The 25,163-nt window shown below is 44.6% G+C and overlaps 1 protein-coding gene across 1 annotated transcript; it reads right to left on the bottom strand.

Moving 5' to 3' along the window:
- Positions 1-1,569: 1,569 nt before the first annotated feature.
- On the bottom strand, positions 1,570-9,051 carry LOC123063327 (uncharacterized). The gene is made up of 3 exons (XM_044487082.1): positions 8,667-9,051; positions 8,365-8,484; positions 1,570-1,935 (listed from the first exon to the last, which is right to left on the bottom strand). The coding sequence occupies exons 1-2, from the start codon at positions 9,009-9,011 to the stop codon at positions 8,461-8,463; spliced, it is 369 nt and encodes a 122-aa protein (XP_044343017.1). The 5' UTR covers positions 9,012-9,051; the 3' UTR covers positions 1,570-1,935; positions 8,365-8,460.
- Between the last annotated feature and the right edge of the window lie 16,112 nt (positions 9,052-25,163).

Raw genomic sequence — 25,163 nt, 5'->3', positions numbered from 1 at the left:
CACATGCGCCAAGCTCGCGACGGAGGGCACTGACCCGGGCTTGCGACTGTGACGCAAAAGAGCGCTCAAGGATGGTCCAAGCCTCATGAGAAGTCTTCGCGAAGACGATGAGCCCGGCAACAACCGGAGTGAGCGAACCCTGGATGAAGGAGAGCTTCGCCTGGTCCTGCCCCGTCCAGACACAGTGTGTCGGGTTGTAAACCGGGCCGTTCACGCTGTCCACCAGCGCAGGAGGGCAAGGAAAAGTGCCGTCGACGTAGCCAAGCAAGTAGTGGCTCCCAAGGAGCGGAAGAACCTGCGCATGCCAGAAGATATAATTGTCGGACGAGAGCTTGACGGTGATGAGGTTGCCGAAGTGAAACGGTGGAGGCAACGATCCCGTGGAGGCACCTGCCGAAGGCGCGTACGCCATGGGGGCAGGGGCGAGCGGCGCGGGCGGGACCACGGGATTGGAACCCGCGGGCGGCGGCGAGTATGCCCCGTAGAGGGAGGCAACGGGCACTGCCGGAGTGAATCCCGCCTGAGGCGCGGATGGCATGAGGCCCGCCGTGACAGCCGACGAGGTGGCCTCGGGCACGAAGGCCAGAGGCGCGATGACGCCGGACGATGGGGCGGGTGAAGAGGCGCTCGACGTATGAACCGTCAGCGCAAGCCCCGGCGATGAAGGAGCCGGAGAGTTGTTGGAGAAAAACGAGCCAACGCTCCTGGTCCCGAGCTGTGGCGGCCGCATCGTGGCCAAGTCAAGCGGGAGCGAGAGGAGGGTGGCGAGCGAGGCCGGGAGAAACCCGGCAGAGGAGGAGCTGGAGGCGGCAGCACCCGACATGGCGGCGGCGGCGGCGGCGCGATGGAGGGGGCGGCGGCGGGGTTAGGGTTTTGCGGAAGCGTGGGTCGTAATTAGATCTGTTACCATGTAAGACAATGATTTAGGGAAACCAGCTCAACCCTCTAGAGGTGGCTTATCTCATATATATAATGAGTCTGTTGCAATCTATATCTATACCTCTATACCTACTATTAAAGCAAGGTGATATTCTTAGTTTCGTCCCGCAATTGATTTTTTTTCTACCATTAGTTTTGGTCACGTGCGAGATGGCGAGGTGGTACTAAAGTCACGTACGAGGTGACGAGGTGGTACTAAAGGGCTGATCTCAATTTTAAGTCCGTTGCTTTAAGTCCGTTGATGGGTGCTGGGCCTCCTGCACAAAGAGCAGGTCAACAAGCCACGGACAAAGCGCCTTCCCGGGCCAGGAGTTCGTTTGGGCCGCTGCACTATGCTGGGTATTTCGGCTCAGTACTCCCTTCCTATACGATTGAAAAAAAGGCAGGTTTCTCAAAAAAAAGAGGCACGTCTTAACCTTGTCCGACTCTGCATCAAAATAACACCAAAAAGGTATACACGGGAACTGAAAAGTGAACACGCTTATAAAAGAGAGGTACAACAGTCCGAAACCTACTTGAGATAAGGCACAGTTGGTGCTACAAATACACCCATATGTCCACGCTGATTCTCACACAATCCCGTTCTTTGGTTCAATTAACCAGAATCAGTTTCACACGTGCCTTGTGAGCTTCAATTCAAGTAAGCTGTTTGACAAGTCAGGTTTACATCAGGTACTTTTCTTATCTGTTTCCATGCATGACAAATTTGCATCCCGTTTTCATTAAATAGAGCCAAAGGCACATACTTGGCAGCAGTATGTTAATTTGACAGAACATATCACATAGGTCAATGACTCTTACGATGAAGATAGCAGAAACTTTACTTTTAGGCAGTCTGTTTCTTCTATGAGAAAGGAAAAGTAAACTAACACAAATATAGTTTGAACTTCTAGCAGCTAGATTCGCCTATAGCCATACCAAATTCTCCCCTTTTTCAGTCTGGGTTGTTTGCTCTGTCTGTGCGCGCTTCTCAACTCACCTGTATGCCCCTACACCCTGATCAAAACATGTGCAACAGATCATTGGTCAATGATACTGAAAGTAACAATTCAGACTTGTAGGACATTCTATTTCTGCTATGAAAAAGGGAGTGCAAACAATATCAATACAGTCTGAACAGCCTCAAAGATTTCCCCAGAAGAAATATATAATTCCTTTGTTTGCATTGCACTTGCTAATGTCAGTGTTGTTTGAAGAATAAATAAATAATAATTACTTATAATTGAAAAATCTCATGCAGGCAGGCATTTCTGACAATCTCCAGTAATGGATGCTAAGGAACAAAGAAGAAAAAGAGACAGATAGCGTTATGCACAGATGACCGATGAAAAGAGGCAGGAGCAACTCAAAAAACGCCGTGAAGCCTATCAAAAACAGAAAGAAAAAATAGCAGAGCACAATGCACAGATGACCGATGAAAAAAAACAGAAAAAACTCAAAAAGCGCCGTGAAGCCTATCAACAAAAGAAAGAAAAAATATGCGCCCAACAAAGGCAGATATATGCAAATATGGAGCCAACACAAAAGAAAGCTAGAATAGAAAATATAAATGAGTTGAAGCGCAACACAGCAAGCAAAGACTCAATTGCAATGGAGAACCCTGCATATATTGCAACCGAACAGGAAGTTAGTACTTCTAACTTTCCTGTAAAACACAAAAAACATGTGACGCCAGGAGAAAGACAAGCATTGCTACACCGTCGTAACGAAGAATTCATGACAAGACGGCCGAAAACTGCTTCTGAAGACGCTTCCATGACGGAAACCGGCAACAATGACACAGAACCTCTACAGCAACCAGAAGTCATGATTTACGGTAATACTCTAAATTTTATACAATAGACTGTCATTCAAAATAGATATACACATGTCTGGACAACTAATCATCTTTTCTGGACAGACATCCCCTCATCAATGTTTCCAAGCATCAAAGAAGTGGATGCCCCAACACAAACATCTAATGTAGCTTCGTGGGACGACATTCCCTCTTCAATGTTGCCAACAATCAAAGAAGTAAATGCACGAATACAATCATTATATAATGATGATCACGGTAAGATTACCAATATCATATATACTATTATCCAATACAAAGATTATATGTATGTGTGTGTATGACAATAAAAAATTACTACACAGGTAATGATGAAGTAATATGTGAGAGAAATGCAATCATCAAAGTGGTAGATGCACCAACACAATCAATTTACAATGAGGATCACGGTTATGATAAAGTCATATTTGAAGAAGACACAAACGAGTACGAATACATGTTTTCGGGTCAAGGTATGCTCAGTACAATTTAAATATATTTGCATCTTATATTGACCCTATACTAATTTTTTGATGCTACAAAACAAACTAGAATGGGAAAGAGAAGTGGAAATCGAAATCACAGAAGATGATGAATTTCACAACTCCGACCCGTATGATTTCGTCCATAGCAACATACCGAAGAACACACATGTGCTCAAAACGGTACCAAATTGCAGCTTCTGCCATGCAACAAAATTCAAGAATGAAACTAAGGGGCTATGCTGCAGAAAAGGAAAGATAAGACTAGCCAATCCAGATACACCACCTGAGCTCAAGAGACTTTGGACAAGCAACGACTCTGATGCAAGACATTTTCGGAACAATATAAGATTTTTCAATGGACACTTCTCGTTTACTACTTTATACTGCAACCTTGATAAAGAAACAACCGACATACGAACATCTGGTATATACACGTTTCGAGCACATGGTCAAATCTACCATAATATACACTCATTCGGTAACAGTCACTCAGATCCAAAGCATCTGGAGCTATACTTCTACGATGATGATCCAAGCTTGGAGCATCGGTACCGCCGTTGCCGCGAGGAAATGTACGAGCAAGACAAGCAGGTGATTCGAATAATAACCGACATTCTACGCGATAACCCATACTCTCAACAGTTTAGGAGTTTGGGACAATCCCAGAACCTTGAGGACTACAGACTCATATTGAACCTTGACCAAAGATTGGACCAGAGAACTTACAATGCACCAATCAATTCAGAGGTAGCTGCAGTGTGGATTGAAGGAAATGAAAGAAGAGATACTTATGACAAGAGTGTAATACTACATGGGAACAACAACGAAATAGAGCACATTCGATCATATTATGGGTGTTATGATCCATTGTCGTACCCTTTGTTCTTTCCAAGAGCTGAGCTGGGTTGGCATAGGAAAATCCCAAAGAAGGATACACGAGAGGAAGGTATTGATGCTGATGATATCAATGATGATGATGAACCAGGTAAATTTTCAGACATTGTTCTATCCAAAATTAAATTTACATATACCAAACATTTCTACATATATATGCAACTAACTTTTCATTATTTGCACAGATTCAGTCAATGGCCTGTGGGTAACGATGAAAGAATACTATTGCTATAAATTGCATACACGGCCAAACATATTCAACCCAATATTGCATGGCGGACGACTTTTCCAGCAGTTTGCTGTAGATACATACATCAAGATTGAAAGCTCTAGACTAGATTACATCTGGCATCATCAAAAGGAAATAAGGGCAGATCTATATCAAGGCCTTCTAGACAGCATTCAAGCTGGAGAAGAAAAGGGAAACGCAGTCGGAAAACAGAGGGTACTTGCATCATCATTTATTGGAGGACCACGCGATAAACTTCGCCGGTATCTAGATGCTATGGCTTCGGTTAGAAAATATGGAAAGCCAGACATATTCCTCACAATGACCTGCAACCCCAATTGGGACGAGATCACACGTGAACTACAATCCGGGCAAACACCACAAGATCGCCCAGATATTGTAGTTCGTGTTTTCAGGGCGAAGCTAGAAGAAATGAAGAAGCAACTATTTCAGAAGGCCATTCTCGGAAAGGTTAAGGCATATACATATGTTGTAGAATTCCAAAAGAGGGGATTGCCACATGCTCACTTTTTGCTGATCATGACCGGAAAATATAAGTACACATGTCCAGAACAGTATGACAGAATCATCTCCGCTGAGCTCCCTAACAAGCACAAGTACCCAGAACTCTACAAAATGGTAATCAAACATATGATGCATGGTCCTTGTGGTGCATTGAATAAATTATGTCCATGCACAAAGAATCGTTCGTCATGCAAGAACAATTACCCAAGGCCATTTACCGAAACTACGATTCAAGGCAAGGACTCCGACCCAATATATAAGAGACGCAATGACGGTCGGACTGAAACGGTCCGAAATTGCAAACTGGATAACAGGTGGGTGGTTCCTTACAACCCTTATCTATTAAGGATGTTCAACTGCCACATAAATGTTGAGATATGCTCAAGCATTAAAGCCGTTAAGTACCTATTCAAGTACATCTACAAGGGTCATGATCGAGCATCTGTATCTGTAACTGACAAAGCAAATGAAGCCGAAATCGACGAGATTCAACAATACCGAGACGCACGCTGGGTGACGCCACCAGAAGCACTGTGGAGAATATATGGCTTCGAACTAAGCAAAATGCACCCGCCAGTCTTGCAACTACAGCTGCATCTCCCAAATATGCACATGGTTTCATATCATGGCAAAGAAAAAATAAAGAATGTTATCGACCGTGAAGGCACAGATATATCAATGTTGACAGCGTACTTTCATGCAAACAGCTTACATGAGAAAGCACGAGGCATACTATACAGAGACTTCCCGGAATATTATACTTGGCAAACACGCGGGAAGTTTTGGCAAGAGAGAAAACGGGCCGCTCTGTTCCAGGTTGGCAGAATCGTCTCAGCACACCCGGCTGAAGGAGAACGATACTATCTTCGAGTTCTCCTAAACCATGTGACAGGCGCCACCAGCTACGAAGACCTAAGAACAGTTGAAGCACAACTAATGCCAACCTTCCGTGAAGCTGCAGAAAAACGGGGGCTCATTGAGGCAGACAACACATTGGATGATTGCATGACAGAAGCGGAGTTGTTTCGAATGCCATCATCGCTACGAAGGCTATTCGCGACAATCCTGGTGTTTTGCGAGCCTAGCAACGTCCGTAGCCTCTGGAACAAACACCTTGAGTCAATGTCAGAAGACTACAACAGAAACTGCAAATGCAAGCACACGGTCGAACAGATGGTGCTTAGAAATATCAGAGACATGTTGCACTCAATGGGAAAAGACATAAAATCATTTCCTCTTCCAGAGATCGAGAAACAACATGAGACGGCAGACGACGTACCTAGGGAGATCATCGAGGAGACCTCAATCGAGGTGGACCCGGAGGACGCAACTTTACATAGAAACCTAAACAACGAGCAGAGAAAGGCCTATGATGAAATCTTACACGCAATTGACCGCCAAAGAGGAGGCTTATTCTTTGTCGATGGACCGGGAGGCACAGGAAAAACTTTTCTTTACAGGGCACTCTTGGCCACAATACGCGGACAAGGCAAGATTGCTGTGGCGACGGCCACTTCCGGTGTTGCTGCTTCCATAATGCCCGGAGGGAGGACCGCACACTCGAGGTTCAAGATTCCACTAAAAATAGATGATGGAGCTATTTGTGGATTCACAAAACAAAGTGGGACAGCCAAGCTACTCCAAGCAGCATCACTAATAATCTGGGATGAAGCATCTATGACTAAGAGGCAGACAGTGGAGGCGCTAGACAAAAGCATGCGGGACATAATGGACAGACCAGATCTTCCATTCGGTGGAAAAACAGTCGTATTTGGAGGAGACTTTAGGCAAGTGCTCCCCGTTGTTCGAAAGGGAACAAGAGCCCAGATAGTAGATGCATCACTATGCAGGTCCAAGCTCTGGAATTCCATGCGTCAATTGAAGCTTGTGCACAACATGAGGGCTCAAAATGACAAGTGGTTCGCAGAATACCTACTACGCATTGGAAACGGAACCGAGGAGACAAATGATGATAGTGAAATACTTCTACCTGCAAGTATATGCGTGCCAAATAAGACGGATGATAATGGCCTGGATAGACTCATCGACAGTGTCTACGGAATGGACAATGCTTCCCTAAAAGATCCAAAATACATCACGTCAAGAGCAATTTTATCCACAAGGAACGACTCTGTAGACAGAATAAACCTAAAAATGATTGATCGCTTCAAAGGAGAGGAGATGGTGTACCACAGCTTCGACTCTGTAGAAGACGACCCACATAACTACTATCCACCAGAATTCCTAAACACCCTCACCCCAAATGGACTGCCTCCACATATGCTAAAGCTGAAAATAAATTGTCCAATCATACTACTGAGGAATATTGACCCCGCTAATGGACTCTGCAATGGCACAAGATTGGTCGTGCGTGGATTCCAGAAAAATGCAATTGATGCAGAGATTGTAGTAGGGCAGCACTCTGGAATGCGAGTTTTCTTGCCACGGATACCATTATGCCCATCTGACGACGACATGTTCCCGTTCAATTTCAAGAGGAAACAATTTCCAGTGAGACTAAGTTTTGCAATGACAATAAGCAAATCACAAGGTCAGACAATACCAAATGTCGGTGTCTACCTGCCTGAACCGGTTTTCTCACATGGTCAACTATATGTCGCTCTTTCTAGAGCGACCTCGACATCAAACATAAAAGTATTAACAGCAACACATGATGAGAACAAGGGGACGGATAAGAAGATCAGTGCAGGAGACACAGACACAAAGGAGAACAAAACGAAGGAGAAGAAGACGGGAAATAATAAGAAGATCGGTACAAAAGGCACAAATACAAAGAAGGACAAAAAGAGGAATAATCAAACAATTAGTACAAACAGGGCATACACAAAAAATATTGTCTACACAGAAGTCCTCACCAAATAGGTAATGCAACCTTTGAAATCTTTTTTCAAAATTTGTAAGTTCATTTACTAACAACTTACGCATTTAAGTTTCACATTACATTGCTAATTTTCTAACCTTACATTCATTATTTCAATTCTACAGAACCATTGATTCTACATAAGAATCCAAAAGTCAACTTCGGAGTTAGAATTTGAAACTACTTCAGCATCTTCAAGGAGCATATCTTCATGTCTGGAACCACTCACTCATTCATAGTTATTTCTTTATGATGTGTCCAATTAATACATGGATTAAATTTTGATCACATTGATGATCTCCATTATGATTGTGCAAATTATGTGTGCAAATTTAGCACCTCTGAGCATGTATACTTGCATTTGCAACTTGCAGTCCTTTTTTCATACTATATTGTGGCTCTGGATTGCTGTATCAACCAGACTGATTTGAACCTACTATGTGAAGACGAGGCTGATGCTTTTGGTTTGCTACTAACATTGGTTTAAAATTTGTTCAAATACTACACAGTGTTATTCAGACCTAGAGCATACAAAGAAGTTAGTGTGCTTGAAACAGGCAGACGGGCCTGCAGAAACTGGTGGCAGAGAAATGTGTACCTTCTTGAGATGTAGCCTCTTAGAAATTAGTATTGTATAGTAAGCACAAACTGGAACTGCACCAAGCGATTGATTTTGGCTCATTGAAGAAGATGCTCAGCAGACATTTGGAGCAGAGACCTGCAGATTTGGAGCAGAGACAGTTGAACTATCATCGATTGAGGTGAGGTTCCCACTAAATCTACCAACTGAGACCAAATCGGTTATAAAACACTAAATTAGATCCATGATGTAATTAATTAATCTCCATTGCAATCAGAATGGGGAAGAGAAGAGAGAAGAGGGTAAATTGCAGGAATTACCTTTGCAATATTGGAGGCCACGTCACGGAAGCAAGGGGAGGCGGAGGGTAGACAGGCGCGACGGAGAATGGAGAGGCCAGCGGCAGCTGTCTGGTGGCTCGCCGGGACGGCGGCAAGGTGGCGGCGTTGGTGTGAAGGGGCAGGCGGCGCACACGCGAGGTCGGCGTGGAGGACGCGCACTACAGAGAACTGGGAGGAGAGGAGGTCGGCAGGAGGGAAGCGAGCGGCGTCGTGGTAGTCGCGCCGCTGTGCGACAGCAGGAGGACGGCGAGCTGAGGCAGATGAGAATAAGTCCGCCGCGTGCAGGAGGCTCTCAGGCAGATCGGGGAGGCAGAAGAGTGCCATTGCTAGGGAAAGAGCAATGGAAGAGGCTGGCGTTGAGAGTGTGCCGACTACGTATAGTGGGCTTAGATAAAGATGGGCCGGGGCTGCCTCTTCAGTGTGTTTCTCTTTTTTAGTTTTTTTCCCTATTTTATCGTTACTCACACAAAAACAATTTTAGTTTCAGCATATAGATTTTTTTCTGACTAGGATTTAACAGAGGTTCAAATATTTCGAAGTTTTACAAACTTTCATGAAAACTGAGTTGGAATTATTACAATATCTCATCATCATAAGTTGTTATTAAATCTTATTATTCTCATCTGTTTCTTGAGAAATATTCACAACTTTTTTTGAGAGTGTGTGTGTTATGTATACCAAGTCCTTATGTTTCGTCCAAGCCCAAATGGTGCAAATTGTCAGTCGTAGTAAAATAAATGGATTTAAAAATATTAAAATTTGAAATAATTTTTCTGAAAATGAAAAAGTAGTGTTATTCTAAACTTTTAAAAAATTGAAAGACCATTCCATACACCACTACATTATCATCGGATGAAAGTGTGGACCTGAAATACATCCCGACAAACGATGTTAGGGAGGCTTTTACTGAAAAGTGATACTTAAGGATACATGTTTACTGACACTCGTCAAAATTGAATATAAAAATTGTTGCAGAACGACACAAGGACTGGATTTTACTAATTTTATCGCCCGTTGCAACGCACGGGCATTTGTACTAGTAGGTACAATATACGTACACAAATACAGAAGCTATACATAGTTTAACACCGAGATCCATTGACGGTCAACTGCAGGCGCCGACCGCTACTGCTGCTTGCCATCGCGCGCCCGCTGCTGCTTGTCGCGCGCGCTGTTGCTGCTCTTGATCCTTGTTGTCTTCCTGAGCTGCTAGTGCACCGGCTAGCCACAACATCGGCGTACTAGCTAGCTAGACACACCAGCGTGCTAGCTAGCTAGCTAGCTGCACCGCTGGTGCTGCTGTTTGCTTGGTCGAAGAAGAGAAGGAGCCGCGGAAGAGGAACAACAGCTAGGCCGGGAAGAGGAGCAAAGACGGCGGAGGCGAGCGAGTGCAGGCGGGAGTCCGGTGGGTCGTCCCGCACGACCTGGACGTACCGGCCGATCTGGCGCGTCGTCGGAAGGGCGAGGTCAGCGGCCGGAGGAGACGAATGTCAGCGGGCCTTGTCCTCCATGGCGCGCTCGCGATGTCGCGGCGGTGCTGGTGGTCGGCCGCCGCCCGCCGGTGGTGGCCGTGAGAGAAGATAAGGAGAGAGATGAGAAAATGAGATGCCGATGTACACATGCTCGTGATTTAGAAGAGAGGGGGAGAGAGAGAGAGAGATAGAAGAGAGGGCAATGAGATGTGTAGCTGCCACCACGCCACATCATCGATCTGTGTCTGTTCTGAGATTGGTTGAAAATGTGCTTTCTCTCAACCAATCAGAAAAAAGGATGACTTTTACCGAGCGTAACACTCGGTAATAGTCAGAAAAAATTAGAAAGTTTGTAAAACTTGGGAATGGTCCATCAAATATGGTATAGTTTCTGTGAAAATTGAAGTGGTGCCATTTTACACTTTGTTTATTGTGCTTGCTTTATAAAAAATAGCCATTTTTTACACTTAGAAAATGGAAAATAACTTATTTTTACAAAAAAAGTTAGAAACTCTATTTGGCAACATTGTTTGTAATAACAAGATGCATTGAGGCACCAAGTTTGGGAACATTATACTTAAACTATGCAATGAATATTGCCATCACTTAGTCATTTGACTTGAAATCCATGAATATTCGTAGACATAGCCCGTTTTGTGAAGGATTTTTTTTCCAAATTAGTCATATGAAAAGTTTGGTATTTTTTCTCACAACTAGTACACATAAAAGGACTCCATGCGAAAGGATTGTATTTTTCGAAGTTGTATTCATTTTGTTTCATTTTTATCAAAATGGGGTCAAAATAAATGGCATGGCTATTCATCACAAGGGATTGAATCTCTCAAAACCCTAAGTAGTTCTCCCATATAATGACTATTTGTGTATCTAAAAATATTTTTTTGCTAATTTTTATAACAGAGTTATCACACACTTGCAGTTCAAATTTGAATCACTTTTGGGAAATTGACGTAAAGTCATTTAAATGTGTGAAAGTATCTAGAAAACTAGAAAATCCATGAAACTTGAGAATTGTGCATAAAATATGGTCTACTTACTGTGATAATTGGAGTGGTACCATTTTGCACCCCCATTTTTGTACTTGCTTCACAAAAAACACCCATTTTTTTACACTTAGAAAATGAAAATTAAATTTTTATCCAAAAAAGTAGAAAACTCTAATTGGCAACATTGTTTGTAATGTCAATATGCGCCTATGTGTCTAATTTGGGAACATTATAATAGTCTATGCAATGAATATGACCATCACCTTGGTCCTTTAAGTTGAAAGCCATTAATGTTCATACATGATAGTCCGTTTTGTGAAGGATTTTTTTTTTCAAATTTGTTATATTGAAAGTTTGGTATTTTTCCTTGCAACTAATACACATAAAAGCACTCCATGTGAAAGGATTGCATTTTTTGAAGTTGTATTCTTTTTCTTTCATTTTTCCCAAAATGGGGTTAAAATGGTCGACATGGCTATTCATCACAAGGGGTTGAATCTCTCAAAAATCAAGTGGTTCTCCCATATAATGACTATTTCTGTACCTAAAAACCTTTTTTGCTAACTTTTATGACTAAGCTATCACATACTTGCAGTTCAAATTTGAATTACTTTCGGGAAAATGACATAAAGTCATTTAAATGTGCGAATAGCTAGAAAACTAGAAAATCCATGAAACTTGGGAATTGTGCATAAAATATGGTCTACTTACTGTGATAATTGGAGTGATGCCATTTTGCACCTCGATTTTTGTACTTGCTTCACAGAAAACACCCATTTTTGACACTTAGAAAATGAAAATTGATTTTTATAGAAAAAAGTAGGAAACTCTATTTGGCAACATTGTTTGTAATGTCAAGATGCACCTATGTGTCTAATTTGGGAACATTATAATAAACTATCCAATTAATATGGCCATAACCTTGGTCATTTGAGACTATATAAATACTCGGCAGGCCAAAAAGTGTAATTAATATGGCCTGAAATGAAAAGGTTTTCAACACGGAAATTGTCCGTCTCCTCAAAATGAACAACTTTGATTTTTGGACCATCTTCATCCGAGGTCGTATGCAACCTCTACAACCAAAACCGTGCAGTTTAGCGAAGACACCCTTTTGCCGAGTGTGACACTCGTAAAGACCCCTTTTTGCCGAGTGTAGCACTCGGCAAAGCCCTGTTTGCCGAGTTTTGTTATTTTACCGAGCGTTTTGTCCACGACACTCGGCAAAGTGCCTATTTGCCGAGTTTTGCAGTTTTGCCGAGTTAAGCACTCGGCAAAGATATTATTGCCGAGTGTCCGACATAATGCACTCGGCAAAGATCCTAACACTCGGCAAAGAGGAAAATTCCAGTAGTGACGCAGTTTTCCCGTCGCTCCCGCCTGCAACGAGGTGCTCTTTTTTTGCGAGAAAACGAGGTACTCACCTCTATTCTTCTCAGGTTCCCTCCCTCTTTGTAAACTGCACCCAGAATGGATGCAATTGCTGAACTGCTTGTACAGAATGCGTGATATATGATTACGAGTTATAGTATGGCTGATGCACTCCTGATCATACATGAGTACTGCTTTGCAGGGTACATCATCGAGTCTGTCAGCAACATGTAGGGAGAGAACAGCTTGTCTTCGTCAAGAAGCTGATCGATCAGTGCAGCCATGGACCGAAAGAGATGACCTCCATACTGATGCCCTCGCCATGCATGGGGCTGGAGCACGTCGTGAGAGGGTTCCAACTTCTAATCGACTCTGCCGAGGACGTCGCAATGGCCAACCCCGCCATCGTCGATGATCTGGCCATGTTTTTGCCAGGTCACTGGTCGAGGAGCTGATAGCGTGGTTGGACTTGAAGGCGATGGAGGAGGAGGCCCGCCGCCGCAAGGCCGCAGGCTTCCAGGCATGATGGTCCTGGGGAACGCCCACACTATGCTTGAGCAAAGCTCTGCGTGGAACGGGTCCTGCAGTGTTGGGGCGGCGGCGGCACCGGCAAGGCCAGCTGGGAGCTGGACGATCTGAAGGACAAGGTCGCAAGCTGTGCTGAAAGAGTATGTCTGCTCGGGATGCCATTCTTCCACCACGAGGTGGTGAAAAAAGGGGACAAGGAAAAGCGGCTCTGGCGCTGCTCAGCCAAACCAGATGACCAAGGGCTTCGAGATGGTTGCTGACCGACCAACTCGGGCTCGACTTAGCGGACGACGGAGAGCAGCTCAACTGCTACGTCGAGTACGCCAAGAAAGGAGACGGCTGTATCCTGTATGTCCTCCATTTCAAAGCACGGGCAGGTGCGAGTCCTAGGTAGCATTGTAATTTGTTCGAAACCACAGAGCACTGATACATGCAAACACGACTGACATTTCGGAGGAGTTCGTGTTTTGGTTGCACAAAAATTGTTATAGTATATGGAGTATGATCTTTTGAACTTTTTTTTCTTGACAAAGGGTGAACTTTGTTAGAGAATATTGTTCCATATAAACTCCGACTCCTTTCCTTTTACGTATTCTACTCAAACTCCTTGTAATCTTCCTTGTACGCCAAGGCTTGGCTTGGGCCATCATCAATATATACAGATCGCGGCTCCCCTCGAGGGAGTAGAAACGCTTATTCTCTTACATGGTAATCAGAGCCACCTCTTCTCATACATCTAGCCAAAAATCAAAACCCTAAACCACATACCATCGTCTCCATGGCCTCCTCAGCCGGTGTCGCTCTTAACCTTGGATCGCCGCCGTCAGAGAAGCTCGCAAGAGGAAACTTCATCCTCTGGAAGACGCAGGTTTTCCCAGCCCTGCGAGGTGCGCAGGTTACTGGGCTCCTGGATAACTCCGACGCCGCTCCGCCGAAGATGGTGGAGGTCACAAAGGCGGACAAAACCACGGCCCTAGAGCCGAATCCTCTGTACGGGCCCTGGATCGCCAAAGATCAACAGGTTCTATCATATCTACTCAATTCCATGTCTCTAGAAATCCTTGCACAAGTCGTCGGGAAGGACTCCACCTACGAGCTCTGGACGACGGTGACAAATCTCTTCGCCTCGCAATCGCAATCCCGGATCACCAATCTGAGGATCGCAATCACCAACACCAAGAAGGGCACCATGTCGAGCTCAGCGTATATGGCGAAGATGAAGAGCCTTGGGGACGAACTGGCTGCTGCTGGGCGCCCCGTCTCTGACCCGGAGATGGTGGACTACATCCTGGCAGGACTCGACCGCGACTACGACTCTGTGGTGGCGGCGATCGGCGCTGTCAAGAACACTATCACCGCCGACGACCTCTTTGCTCAGATCTCCGCTTTTGATCAGAGGATGGAGATGCTGGGTGATTCGTCTTCAGGAGGATTTCATTCATCGGCCAACGCAGTCTATAGAGGTCGTGGCCAGTCCCGCGGCAGATCCCGTGGGCAAGGAGGAAGGGGGCACGGCCGTGGTGATCGCGGTGACCGCGGTGATCGCCAACCCTCTCCTGCAAACAGAAGCGGCGGATTCAGAGGACGCCCTCGACAACAACAACAACAACAGCAGTAGGTGTGTGAACAACATCACGACTACCCTGAATGTCAGATATGCTACAGGCACCATCCAGGAGGCGCACGTGTTTGCTGGTGGCGCTATGAAGAGAACGATCAGGAAGAGAAGGAGGCGCATGCTGTCTCCTATGGCGTAGATACAAACTGGTACGCCGACAGTGCAACAACAAATCACATTACAGGTGAACTTGAGAAGTTGACAACACGGGAGAAGTACAACGGAGGTGACCAAATTCGCACGGCAAGCGGTTCTGGTATGAATATCACTCACACTGGTAGTTCAATTGTTAAAAACCCCATGAAAAATTTGCACTTGAAAGATGTCTTGCATGTTCCTCAAACATCAAAAAATCTTGTTTTCGTTCATCAATTCACCCTTGATAACAATGTTCTCATAGAATTCTACCCTTATTTTTTCTTGGTTAAGGATTTGAGAACAAGGAGAGTCATTCTTAGAGGACGGTGCGTGGGAGGCCTCTACCCACTCATAGCATCATCTTCGTCTTCATGGTCCAACAAACAAGCCAACATTGTCACCAAGCCATCATCATCAAGGTGGCATAGTCGTTTAGGTCATCCATCTTTAGTCATAGTTAAATACGTTCTTAGCAAAAATAAACTCTCTTATGAGAATAGTGTTGAGTCAGTTTGCGATCCGTGTCAACAAGCAAAAAGTCATCAATTACCTTATCCCATCTCTACTAGTGTGTCTACTGCTCCTCTACAACTTATATTTTCAGATGTATGGGGGCCAGCCCCTACTTCAGTTGGGAGATTTTCTTATTATGTAAGCTTTATTGATGACTATAGTAAATTTACTTGGATTTATTTGTTAAAGAAACGGTCTGATGTCTTCCAAGTCTTTATCAATTTTCAAAATCTTGTTGAACGCAAACTGAACTCTAAAATCATTGCTATGCAAAGTGACTGGGTGGTGAGTATGAAAGATTGAACTCTTTCTTCCAAAAACTTGGCATATCACATCATGTTTCTTGTCCTCATGCTCACCAACAAAATGGATCTGCTGAAAGAAAGCATCGTCATATAGTTGATATGGGGCTTGCATTGCTCGCAAATGCATCCATGCCACTTAAATTTTGGGATGAAGCATTATTAACTGCTACATATCTTATCAATTTGCTTCCAAGCAAAGTTATCAAATTTGAAACTCCTATTACACGACTCCTTGGTGTCACACCAAACTACACATCTCTTCGTGTTTTCGGTTGTGCATGTTGGCCCAACCTTAGACCCTACAATACACGCAAACTTGCTTTCCGCTCAAAAAAGTGTGTCTTTTTAGCCTATAGTCCCATGCATAAAGGGGTCAAATGTCTTGATGTTCCTAGTGGTAGGGTCTACATATCCCAAGATGTTGTTTTTGATGAGTCCGTGTTTCCGCTTGTATCACTTCATCCAAATGCCGGTGCACTTCTTCGCAGGGAGATTCTTCTTCTTCCTTCACATCTTCGGTCCTTTGATCATGGGGGCGACAATTGTACTAATCAAAGTGACGATATTTCTACTGGTACTTGCTCCTCTCTGTTGCCTGTGCAGGTCTCTGGAGAAAACAGGGCTCAAAATGATCAAAATCCTGAAAATATAGATCAAATTGATCCTATATTGCATGCTGAGGAAGAAGACGAACCTGGCACGGACAACGAAGGCGATCCGGCGGCACCTGAAACTCCTGTGCACGTGCAGACCTCGGATCATGCGAGCAGATCCGCCTCGGATCACGCCTCTGTCAGCTGCGGCAACGAATCAAGGGAGGGCCACTCCCGCTCCGCCACCTCAGCAACAGGCGGGACCAGCAGCGGGGCCGGATCCCCCTCGCCTCGCGTGCGCCTGCAACCGCGGTCGGGCAGCGGATCTGCTGTGCCGGCCCGGGCGGTTGGCCCTCATGTGCGTATCGGGGAGGCGGCCGCACCAGCGGCTGCAGGATCATCTGCGCAGGAGGCGACAGATTCTCCTGTGTCAGCGGATGCAGACTCGCCAGGATCTTCTGTGGCCAGTATTCCTGAGATCCAGCCAACAACTTCTTCACGAGTTATGACACGTCTACAGAAAGGTATTCGGAATCCTAAAATAAGAAAAGATGGAACTATACCATATGGAATGTTGTGTATTTCAGGAGAACCAACAACGTTGAGTAGTGCACTTGACGATCCTAAGTGGAAGAAGGCAATGGATGAGGAGTATTCTGCACTTATGAGGAACAAAACCTGGCATCTTGTACCAAACCAAAAAGGCAAAAATATCATCGATTGCAAATGGGTGTACAGAATTAAAAAGAAGGCAGATGGCTCCATTGACAGGTATAAGGCACGTCTAGTTGCAAAGGGCTTTAAGCAACGTTATGGTATTGATTATGAGGACACTTTTAGTCCTGTTGTGAAAGCTGCAACTATCAGACTTGTGCTAGCCATCACGGTATCTAAGGGTTGGAGCCTAAGACAGCTAGATGTACAGAACGCGTTTTTGCATGGTGTTCTGAAAGAGGAAGTGTTTATGAGACAACCACCTGGATATGAGGATAAGAAGTTACCACAGTATGTTTGCAAGCTTGATAAGGCACTCTATGGTCTAAAACAAGCACCCAGAGCATGGTACTCCAGATTAAGCTTACAGTTGAAATATCTTGGTTTCATTGCCTCTAAAGCTGACATGTCTTTGTTTACTTATAACAAGGCTGGAGTAGTCATCTTTGTGCTTATATATATTGATGATATCATAGTTGCGAGTTCTTCATAAAATGCTACTAATGCACTTCTACATGACTTGAGCTCAGAGTTTGCCTTGAAAGACCTAGGTGACTTGCATTTCTTCCTCAGGATTGAAGTCAGAAAGACTCAAGATGGTATTGTGTTAAGTCAGGAGAAATATATCATTGAGCTTTTGTCTCGCATGGGAATGAAGAATTGCAAGCCAGTACCTACACCTTTATATTCCTCAGAAAAACTCTCAGCATATGAAGGTGAGCCACTTCAAGAAGAAGAGAGCACAAGGTAAAGAAGTACTGTGGGAGCATTACAATATTTAACTCTCACACGTCCAGATATCTCATTTGTTGTTAATAAGGTTTGTCAATATCTGCATGCTCCCACTTCTGCACATTGGTCAGCTGTCAAGAGAATTGTAAGATATGTGAAGCATACTATGGGAACAGGACTTCATTTCAAACGTTCTAGCTCCTCTCTTGTGAGTGCATTCTCTGATGCTGACTGGGCAGGATGCAGTGATGATAGAAGATCAACTGGAGGTTTTGCAGTGTTCTTCGGGTCCAATCTTATTTCTTGCAGTGCTAGAAAGCAAGCTACTATGTCACGATCAAGCACAAAAGCTGAATACAAGTCCTTGGCGAATGTAAGTACTGAAATCATTTGGGTCGAATCACTTCTTGAGGAATTGGGGATCAAGAAAAATCGTATCTCATGTTTATGGTGTGATAACTTGGGAGCAACATACTTGTCTGCAAACCCTGTGTTTCATGCAAGGACAAAGCACATAGAAATTGATTTTCATTTTGTGCGAGAAAGGGTTGCAGCAAAGAAACTTGAAATACAGTTTATTCCCTCTAAGGATCAAGTGGCAGACGGCTTTACAAAGGCTTTACCAGCAAGACCATTTGAGGAGTTCAAGAGTAATCTTAATCTAAGATAGTTAAGATTAAGGGAGGGTGTTAGAGAATATTGTTCCATGTAAACTCCGACTCCTTTCCTTTTATGTATTCTACTCAAACTTCTTGTAATCTTCCTTGTACGCCAAGGCTTGGCTTCGGCCATCATCAATATATACAGATCGCGGCTCCCCTCGAGGGAGTAGAAACGCTTATTCTCTTACAAACTTTATTGTCTCACAATGGATTATCAAGTGGATACAAACATAATAAGCACACACCCGGCCTCTACATAGCTGGGAATCACACACCCAACACAAACACGCACACACAAAAACACGCTGGCCTCTGCATAGGAGCTATGATGGTCTGAACTACTAGGAGTTTTTGAATGACGTTTGGCTCAGAGGATTTCTGCATTGAAGAGGTCGTGGTTGCCATTGTTTTCTGCTACTCTGTCCTTTTTGTCTGTCAATCGCTTGCTACAATGTCACAGTTATTGAAGTATCACACATTTTCTTTTGCTGGTATTATTTTCTACGAGGAGCTTGGGCGGCCATTGTCGATTTCGATCAAAGAAACTGCCACAAATTACAAATCTATGCACGACTCTCCTTTGTGTCTCTCTGCAATTGATTAAAACGTAGCTTAAAATAACATGTTGATAGATAAAGATTGTAGTGTCCCGTGATCTCGGAGCACCATGTTTCTTTGTGCTCCTCTTATTTGGTTGATATTTGTTCGACTCCCATAACAACAATGCACGGCAATTGCTGAGTTAGCTTGAAAAGTAGGCAAACTGGCATGCAGGCAGTACATGTAGACAAGTCCCCGAAGCAGCATGCAACCAGTGCAGGTGTCTTTTTTATTCTTCCTGCATGTACAGGGACGGAGCCAGAAAATGGCGATAGGGGGGGCAGGGGCTTGGACTAGAAGAGTCAATCGCAATCGTATAAGAGACAATCATGTAGGCATATAGCATAGTAAATATCGTGAGGTCCGAACACTCAAAATATAGCCGCGGTTCTGCAATACGAATAAATTTGCATATCTATTAAAGTTTGGGGCCGCAATGCTTATGTGAAAAAGCTTCAACCTGATAAGCTCGAAACCAAATCAGAGAAATGTGTCTTCATAGGATACCCAAAGGAAACTGTTGGGTACACCTTCTATCACAGATCCGAAGGCAAGACTTTCGTTGCTAAGAATGGATCCTTTCTAGAGAAGGAGTTTCTCTCGAAAAAAGTGAGTGGGAGGAAAGTAGAACTTGATGAGGTAACTGTACCTGCTACCTTGTTGGAAAGTAGTACATCACAGAAACCGGTTTCTGTGACACCTACACCAATTAGTGAGGAAGCTAATGATATTGATCATGAAACTTCAGATCAAGTTACTACCGAACCTCGTAGATCAACCAGAATAAGATCCGCACCAGAGTGGTACGGTAATCCTGTTCTGGAAGTCATGCTACTAGATCATGATGAACCTACGAACTATGAAGAAGCGATGGTGAGCCTAGATTCCGCAAAATGGCTAGAAGCCATGAAATCTGAGATGGGATCCATGTATGAGAACAAAGTATGGACTTTGGTTGACTTGCCCGTTGATCGGCAAGCAATTCAGAATAAATGGATCTTCAAGAAGAAGACTGACGCTGACGGTAATGTTACTGTCTACAAAGCTCGACTTGTTGCAAAAGGTTTTCGACAAGTTCAAGGGTTTGACTACGATGAGACCTTCTCACCCGTAGCGATGCTTAAGTCTGTCCAAATCATGTTAGCAATTACCGCATTTTATGATTATGAAATTTGGCAAATGGATGTTAAAACTGCATTCCTGAATGGATTTCTGGAAGAAGAGTTGTATATGATGCAGCCAGAAGGTTTTGTCGATCCAAAGGGAGTTAACAAAGTGTGCAAGCTCCAGCGATCCATTTATGGACTAGTGCAAGCCTCTCGGAGTTGGAATAAACGCTTTGATAGTGTGATCAAAGCATTTGGTTTTGTACAGACTTTTGGAGAAGCCTGTATTTACAAGAAAGTGAGTGGGAGCTCTGTAGCATTTCTGATATTATATGTGGATGACATATTATTGATTGGAAATGATATAGAATTTCTGGATAGCATAAAGGGATATTTGAATAAGAGGTTTTCAATGAAAGATCTCGGTGAAGCTGCTTACATATTGGGCATTAAGATCTATAGAGATAGATCAAGACGCTTAATTGGACTCTCACAAAGCACATACCTTGACAAAGTTTTGAAGAAGTTCAAAATGGATCAGGCAAAGAAAGGGTTCTTGCCTATGTTACAAGGTGTGAAGTTGAGTGAGACTCAATATCCGACCACCGCAGAAGATAGAGAGAAAATGAAAGATGTTCCTTATGCTTCAGCCATAGGCTCTATCATGTATGCAATGCTGTGTACCAGACCTGATGTGTGCCTTGCTATAAGTCTAGCAGGGAGGTACCAAAGTAATCCTGGAGTGGATCACTAGAAAGCGGTCAAGAACATCCTAAAGTACCTGAAAAGGACTAAGGATATGTTTCTCGTATATGGAGGTGACAAAGAGCTCATCGTAAATGGTTACATTGATGCAAGCTTTGACACTGATCCTGATGATTCTAAATCGCAAGCCGGATACGTGTTTATATTGAACAGTGGAGTTGTCAGTCGGTGCAGTTCTAAACAAAGCGTCGTGGCGGGATCTACATGTGAAGCGGAGTACATAGCTGCTTCGGAAGCAGCAAATGAAGGAGTCTAGATGAAGGAGTTCATATCCGATCTAGGTGTCATACCTAGTGCATCGGGTCCAATGAAAATCTTTTGTGACAATACAGGTGCAATTGCCTTGGCAAAGGAATCCAAATTTCACAAGAAAACCAAGCACATCAAGAGACGCTTCAATTCCATCCGGGATCTAGTCCAGGTGGGAGACATAGAGATTTGCAAGATACATACGGATCTGAATATTGCAGATCCGTTGACTAAGCCTCTTCCACGAGCAAAACATGATCAGCACCAAGGCTCCATGGGTGTTAGAATCATTACTGTGTAATCTAGATTATTGACTCTAGTGCAAGTGGGAGACTGAAGGAAATATGCCCTAGAGGCAATAATAAAGTTATTATTTATTTCCTTATATCATGATAAATGTTTATTATTCATGCTAGAATTGTATTAACCGGAAACATAATACATGTGTGAATACATAGACAAACAGAGTGTCACTAGTATGCCTCTACTTGACTAGCTCGTTAATCAAAGATGGTTATGTTTTCTAAACCATGAACAAAGTGTTGTTATTTGATTAACGAGGTCACATCATTAGTTGAATGATCTGATTGACATGACCCATTCTATTAGCTTAGCACCCGATCATTTAGTATGTTGCTATTGCTTTCTTCATGACTTATACATGTTCCTATGACTATGAGATTATGCAACTCCCGTTTGCCGGAGGAACACTTTGGGTGCTACCAAACGTCACAACGTAACTGGGTGATTATAAAGGAGCATTACAGGTGTCTCCAAAGGTACATGTTGGGTTGGCGTATTTCGAGATTAGGATTTGTCACTCCAACTGTCGGAGAGGTATCTCTGGGCCCTCTCGGTAATGCACATCACTTAAGCCTTGCAAGCATTGCAACTAATGAGTTAGTTGCGGGATGATGTATTACAGAATGAGACTTCCGGTAACGAGATTGAACTAGGTATTGAGATACCGACGATCGAATCTCGGGCAAGTAACATACCGAAGACAAAGGGAACAATATATGTTGTTATGCGGTCTGACCGATAAAGATCTTCGTAGAAAATGTAGGAGCCAATATGAGCATCCAGGTTCCGCTATTGGTTATTGACCAGAGACATGTCTCGGTCATGTCTACATTGTTCTCGAACCCGTAGGGTCCGCACGCTTAACGTTACGATGACAGTTTCATTATGAGTTTATATATGTTGATGTACCGAAGGTTGTTCGGAGTCCCGGATATGATCACGGACATGACGAGGAGTCTCTAAATGGTCGAGACGCGAAGATTGATATATTGGAAGCCTATGTTTGGACATCGAAAGTGTTCCGGGTGAAATCGGCATTTTACCGAAGTATCGGGAGGTTACCGGAAACCCCCGGTAACCTAATGGGCCTTAATGGGCCTAGTGGAGGAAGTGGAGAGGAGGCCAAGGGGCAGCCTCGCGCCCCTTCCTCCCCCCCCCATGTCCGAATTGGACAAGGAGGGGGGTCGGCGCCCCCCCCCCTTTCCTTTTCCCTCTCTCATCTCCTCCCCCCCCCAAGTCCTAGTCCAACATGGAAAGGGGGGGAGTCCTACTCAGGACTCCTCCTGGTGCACCCCTTGCCTGGCCGCACCTCCTCCCCCTTGCTGCTTTATATACAGGGGCAGGGGGGCACCCCAGACACAACAGTTGATCATTGATCTCTTAGCCGTGTGCGGTGCCCCCCTCCACCATACTCCTCGGTAATATTGTAGTGGTGCTTAGGCGAAGCCCTACGACAGTAGAACATCAAGATCGTCACCATGCCGTCGTGCTGACGGAACTCTTCCCCAACATTCTGCTGGATCGGAGTCCGGAAATCGTCATCGAGCTGAACGTGTGCTAAAACTCGGAGGTGCCGTAGTTTCGGTGCTTGATCGGTCGGGCCATGAAGACGTACGACTACATCAACCGCGTTGTGCTAACGCTTCCGCTTTCGGTCTACGAGGGTACGTGGACAACACTCTCCCCTCTCGTTGCTATGCATCACCATGATCTTGCGTGTGCGTAGGAATTTTTTTGAAATTACTACGTTCCCCAACACGAACCCGTCGGCGGCACGGCGAGTGACACCGTCGGCGAACTAGTTGTGGTGATCGCGCAAAGACAGTCGACGGAGGAGGAGCCGGTGCCGGTGCCGGTGCCGGAGTTCTTGTCTCGGTAGTCCATCGTCTTGAGAACGAGGATGTAGAGGAAGACGATGGCCACCAGCACCGCAGAGTAGACGGTTGAGATCTTGTCCCGACAGGTGCCGGCGCTGTACGCGCCCATGAGGCTGAGCAGGTCCAACACCATGACCAGCCACAAGGGCACGACGACCCAGCGGCTGTCCTTCCCCTTCTTGTCATGGCGGCGAGGACGAGGATGAGGACGATGACAACGAGCGACGCGGCAACCGCTGTGGCATTGCAGTAGAAGAAGGCAAGGATGAGGACGAGGACAAAGGATCTCGACATGGCGGGGTGAGTACAGTAAGCTGCTGTTCAAGGACAGATGAAGCTACGATCGTCGAAACCAAAAACTTACAACACGAATGTTGTGAGGAACTGCGAGATTAGGCTGCTGGTCAAAGGAAAATTCAAACGATTGATCGTGCGCGATGAATCTGACAAAATTCGTCAAGAACAGCTTCAAACGGGAAGATGAAATTAAGAACTTACGGCCGACGAAACTACGAACCGATCACCTGAATGGAACCGTAGCATTGAGGTGCATCTTTTTCGTATAGAGCTTACCTCGAATCGAAGCACCGTTGTGTAGATCGGAAGGTGATAGGAAGAACAGAATTAGAGGGAAGGTTACTCAAGGTAGAAGAAGATAAGCACGCACAAGCTGCATACCAGCTCGTATCCCTCCCATCTCCCCTCGTGCAAGTGGCCCACCTTGTGCGCTCGCCTGGACATGCTTTAAGGTTCGTGCGATGCAGGCTGCACAGTGAACGCAGGCAATCAAACGGGCCACTTTCTTCCCGTGCGGGCCAGGCTGGGCCTAATGCGGGCAACCAAACATGCCCATGGCCTACGTGCGCAGCCACAACCAACTGAACCATGCCTCCTGAGGCCCTATCACCGTCGTGGGTGAGCAAGTGCTCGGCCGCGCGTGTCCCTCCTCATTTCCTTCCTCCTCCGTGCTCTCTCTCTCTCTCTCTCTCTCTCTCTCTCTCTCACACACACACACACACACACACACACACACACACACACCGATTCAATCAGCGTCGCCTCTAACTCGAGCAGCACCAACGCACGGACTATACCGCCCCGCCGTCGCCCGCTGTCGCTGGAGCCTCGACCGCCATCTCCTGTCGTTCCACGTCGCGGCGTTCCAAAGGAGCACCGGCATCCATGGTTGTGGCCTCCTTGAGCTCATTCGCAACCTCTGGTGCCGCCGCACTACAATTCCTGCAACATTATCTTCATTGCATAAATTTTCTGAATCAAGGCTTCCATTGCAAAAAAGAATTATAAATGTTTATGCAACATGATTTCTACTGCAAAAAATGTCTACAAACATTTCCGCAACATGCTCTCTGCAGCAAAAAAAAAATCTACAACACAACCTTCGTTGCAAATATTTCTGCAACAAGATTTCTACTGCAAAAAGATTCTAAAGACGTTTATGAACATGATCTCTGCTGAAAAACATTTTGCAGCACAATGATTGTTGCAAAAATTTCTGCAATATGATCTCTATTACAAAAGGTTCCGCAACAAGGCTTCTGTTGCAAAGTAAAGGACGGCGCACAGCCACTAGATTGTCTCATATCTAATGAGTGGCTCGCAAGGCGACGGATCTTTTAAAACTATCCACCGGCCGATGGTAGCATGTACTTTTGCATATATGAAATAATGCAATTTTCGTATCAATTGTGTGCAGTTTTTTATGTGATCATATTTTTTAAGTGTTTATTTCCAGTTTCTTCCTTCTGGTATGGTAATACCAATGCCCTGCTTGATCCATTCTTCCTTGGAACTTTTTTTTGTTTTTGTCTTTTTTGTTTTATATTGTTCCTTTTTTAGTTTTAGTTTGCCTTTTTTTGTTTCAATTGATTTCTGCCATTACATGTGTGCGTGTCTGTGTGTGTGTGT

Source organism: Triticum aestivum, chromosome 3A (assembly GCF_018294505.1).
Source record: "Triticum aestivum cultivar Chinese Spring chromosome 3A, IWGSC CS RefSeq v2.1, whole genome shotgun sequence".
NCBI lineage: Eukaryota > Viridiplantae > Streptophyta > Magnoliopsida > Poales > Poaceae > Triticum > Triticum aestivum.
Note: the sequence above shows the minus strand (reverse complement) of the source record. Positions and strands in the feature narration are given on the sequence as shown.

Bases quoted from the DNA above. Each gene is read 5' to 3' on its own strand.
- LOC123063327 (XM_044487082.1), bottom strand. From the start codon at position 9,011: ATGGCACTCTTCTGCCTCCCCGATCTGCCTGAGAGCCTCCTGCACGCG. The intron at 8,485-8,666 runs GTAATTCCTGCA...CCAAATCTGCAG, and splicing joins TGGCCTCCAATATTGCAAAG to GTCTCTGCTCCAAATGTCTG.